The sequence below is a fragment of the Belonocnema kinseyi genome, chromosome 9, assembly GCF_010883055.1.
Source record: "Belonocnema kinseyi isolate 2016_QV_RU_SX_M_011 chromosome 9, B_treatae_v1, whole genome shotgun sequence".
Lineage (NCBI taxonomy): Eukaryota > Metazoa > Arthropoda > Insecta > Hymenoptera > Cynipidae > Belonocnema > Belonocnema kinseyi.
Window position 1 is genome coordinate 12,631,316 of NC_046665.1, and position 3,517 is coordinate 12,634,832.

A 3,517-nucleotide genomic window follows, 5' to 3' on the forward strand; every position below is an offset into this window, starting at 1 on the left:
TACTCTCCAGGAACCAGAACTTCAGATATCATTAGCTTGTGCTCACGTCGCCAATGCAATTGACTTTTTACTTGAAACAAGAATGAATGAAGCATTTTTCGAAGGAATTTTTAAAGGAACCAAGAGAATTACTGACGAAATTTCTTCAGCTGAAGAAATAGTTGACATATTTTGCCAAGTCAAACCTCGTCGTCTTGCGACATTGAACTGGGCATTTGTGGATTGATTTAATCTACTCAGATAGCAAAATTACTGCAAAATGATGGCGTATCCGCACGCAGATCTGCAGATTAATACGCACAATGTGCTCTAACGTGATGAGACATATGCGTCATCAATTGAGTCGCATATCGCCCGCATATTCTGACGGTCATAACGTGCGCCTCATATCGCTTACATATTTTGAACCTCATTCAGAAATCTTATAAATATATATATAATAACTATAATGAAATAAAAAGAAGGAATATATTTTTTATAAAATTTATTTAACCGCACATTCGGTAACATTTTTCGTTTTGCCTCCTTTGATAAGGTATTTATAAACAGTTCTTAAACTACTGCCAACATGTAACATGTAATAAACGTGTGATAAACATTTTCTTAAAAAATGCCAACGGGCAACAAAATATCAATGTTCATAACTTTGAAAATATTTATTATTTTAAAAAAACCCTTGGACTCATTTTACAGATAAATTTTCATAGTTTTGGTGTACGCTACTCAGATATTTTTGAAATTAATTTCCAAGCTTCTGCCATAGGCTCAAACTTGTATGAAAAATCTCGTAAATTTTAAATTGAAGATTTTCCTCCATACATGGATAAAAAAAATAAGAAATTAATATTTTAATATATTTTACTACATTTGATTAAAATATGGTATATTCAGATTTTTTTAAAATTCTTGTAAATAACTATGGATATTTCAAATTTTACGATTTTTTCATGCAAGTTTGAGCCTATGGCAGCAGCTAGGAAAATAATTTAAAACATATCTGAACAGCGTGCACAAAAACTATGAAAATGTATCTTTAAAATGAGACCAAGAGCTTTTTAAAATAATAAATATTTTCGGAGTTATTCATATTTTGGGAAATATTGACATTTTATAGGTTTTTTGGCACTATATTTTTATAAAAAACAGATTTTAACTTTCCCTTTAGCTTATTAGATGCAGAATTTTATTAGTTTTCGTACTGTTTTGGAGAAAAAGATTTCATTTAAATATTATAGAAATTAGAAAACTTTAAGCAAATGCTAAAAACAGGTGTACTGACAATTTCTGATGGTAGTGTATTTAATCGTCGAAATCTTCTTCATCAGCATCAAAGTCTATATCTTCATCGGAGTCAGACTGATCCTCTAGCTCTTTAAGGCTTGCTTCAATCTTCTCTGCGGAGAGGTGCTTCTCGTTCTCCTCTAGGTTCTTCGCATAGATTTTTTTGAAAAATATCTAAACCGCTGTTTCGAGGTTCTAAAAACCTCCTTCATCTCTTCCGCAAAATTCATTCTTGTCTCATGGACCTGAGAAGCTATAATAGTCTTTGGCAGCCACTAAAAAAAAGTGGAATTTATTATATTATAAATTTAAACATAATTTAAATGAAAGAGCAGGAAACGCATACCAAACATAACATTGGCAACTCTAGTATTTCCAAATTTTTTATGCTTCTTATCACCCCGCCACGTGAATTTCGCAACTAACTGTTCTGACGTCGTCATTTTTAGAGCGAGGCTAAGAAATTCTCGAAGCTTTGTTCCTCCTCTAAGTTTCAGATGATTGTACTGAAAAAAAATGAATTGTATTATTGGAAAAAGCAGATTCTACTGTTATAAAATTCTGTTACAATTTATAAAAATCCTTACTGAACTCTTTCTTAATTTGATGTTTATTTTAGAATTTAAATTTTCGAATTGTTCAACTGTTTGTAATGGAAAACCTTCTAGTGGCTCGCATAAAGTCACGTTCAAACTTTGTTCAACAGAATTTCGTGGTTTTCCTTGTAAAAATAGCCTAATATCCTTCATTTCAGCTAACAGCTCAGAATTTTGTTGCTAATCTCTTCTCCTTGTTTTTTCATGGTACTAAGCACAAAATGAGTTTCAAATTAAATTAATGAAATCTTTTATCATAAAAAAGAATAATAAATATCATCAGAGTGGTCGTTAAAATATAACCATATAAAATTACGTTTATTTCTCGGTTTACAAACATCTTAAAATTAAAATTTTTTAAAATATGAAAACAAAACTGCAAACAGATAATCTTTTCTTTACAAAAAACGTTAATTTACATAATTTGAAGTTAAAAACATTGAAAAATGCTGATAATAAAAAATTGTCCTTAATTCCAATGCAAAGAGATTTTAAAAAAATAATAAGTTCACCTCTTCAACTAAATAGAAATATAACAGTAAAAAAATAACGTCTTTTAATTCAAGGAAAAAGATAAATAGCGAAAGAATCTATGAAAGTAGAATTATTACATTTATATATTTTTGATTTTAAATTTAGACGTTTTTAATATTATTCAGAAATTACGGTATCAGAGCCGTGTAATTATGAATCAATATCTGAAATTACTTCAACTTTCAAAATAAATGATAAAACTCAGTTCTAAAATTTTAATTCACTCAATGCTTTATGAACAAAATAAATTCAAAAGTAAATGTAAAATCTTTATACTTACTGCAAAATTTGAAATGATGCGTTGGAATTGTTTGCCACTGTGCTGTCAATGTCATGAATGATCAAATTATCTGCTAATTCTTCTATATAAATGGATGTTTTCTCTTCAGAAAATGAACGGGAAGGTTGACTTTTTTATGAGAATCGTGTGCAGCGTAAGCTGGTGCAGAATGTTGTCTAAAATTCAATAAATAAAATACGAATTTAAAATAGCCCTTTACATAAATATAGTATGTACACAATTTTTTTTTAATGAGCGTAATTTCAATAATAATTACTTACAATTAGTCTGTAGTAGAACGATTACTGTAGGAAGAGTCTGCTGGTTTTTCGTTAGTTTTCATAAGTGCAGGATTAAGAGTATCAATTTCAATCGATTGATTATTCTTTTTAGCGTTAATGAGATCATATCTTATTTTAAAAATATCACTATTCTTTTTGGCAGGAATGCGGTCATCAATCGTTTTTAAATTGAAAGTAGTACCTTCCGTGCTTTTCTTTAATCCCTCTAGAATCTTTTTCAAATGCTCCTTCTCTTGCTTTATTTATTTTGCAGTTCTTGCTTGTTTAGGTGGACGACTCTCATCTTCAGAGGTCGTGCATAAGTTCTTCGGTCTTTTGCTTACTCTGCCGCTGCTTGTGTCATCCTATTTTTTTTAACGGATGATCTTTTTCTATTTAGTGTTCCATGATGCTGCTGCAATATAGTGATAAAAACTTTTTAAAAATTCATCTTCTTTTAATATATTTAATATAATTTCACTTTTAGAAATCGTTGTGAGCAAATAAAGAAGATTAAATTAAAAAAACAAAAAAATTGAAGGCCT

The 3,517-nt window shown here is 29.4% G+C and overlaps 1 protein-coding gene across 1 annotated transcript; it reads right to left on the minus strand.

The window, feature by feature from the left end:
- Positions 1-1,464: 1,464 nt before the first annotated feature.
- LOC117180881 lies at positions 1,465-3,017 on the minus strand. Its single transcript, XM_033373448.1, has 5 exons — positions 2,973-3,017; positions 2,692-2,867; positions 1,869-2,087; positions 1,628-1,787; positions 1,465-1,556 (listed from the first exon to the last, which is right to left on the minus strand). The coding sequence occupies exons 3-5, from the start codon at positions 2,028-2,030 to the stop codon at positions 1,519-1,521; spliced, it is 360 nt and encodes a 119-aa protein (XP_033229339.1). The 5' UTR covers positions 2,031-2,087; positions 2,692-2,867; positions 2,973-3,017; the 3' UTR covers positions 1,465-1,518.
- Between the last annotated feature and the right edge of the window lie 500 nt (positions 3,018-3,517).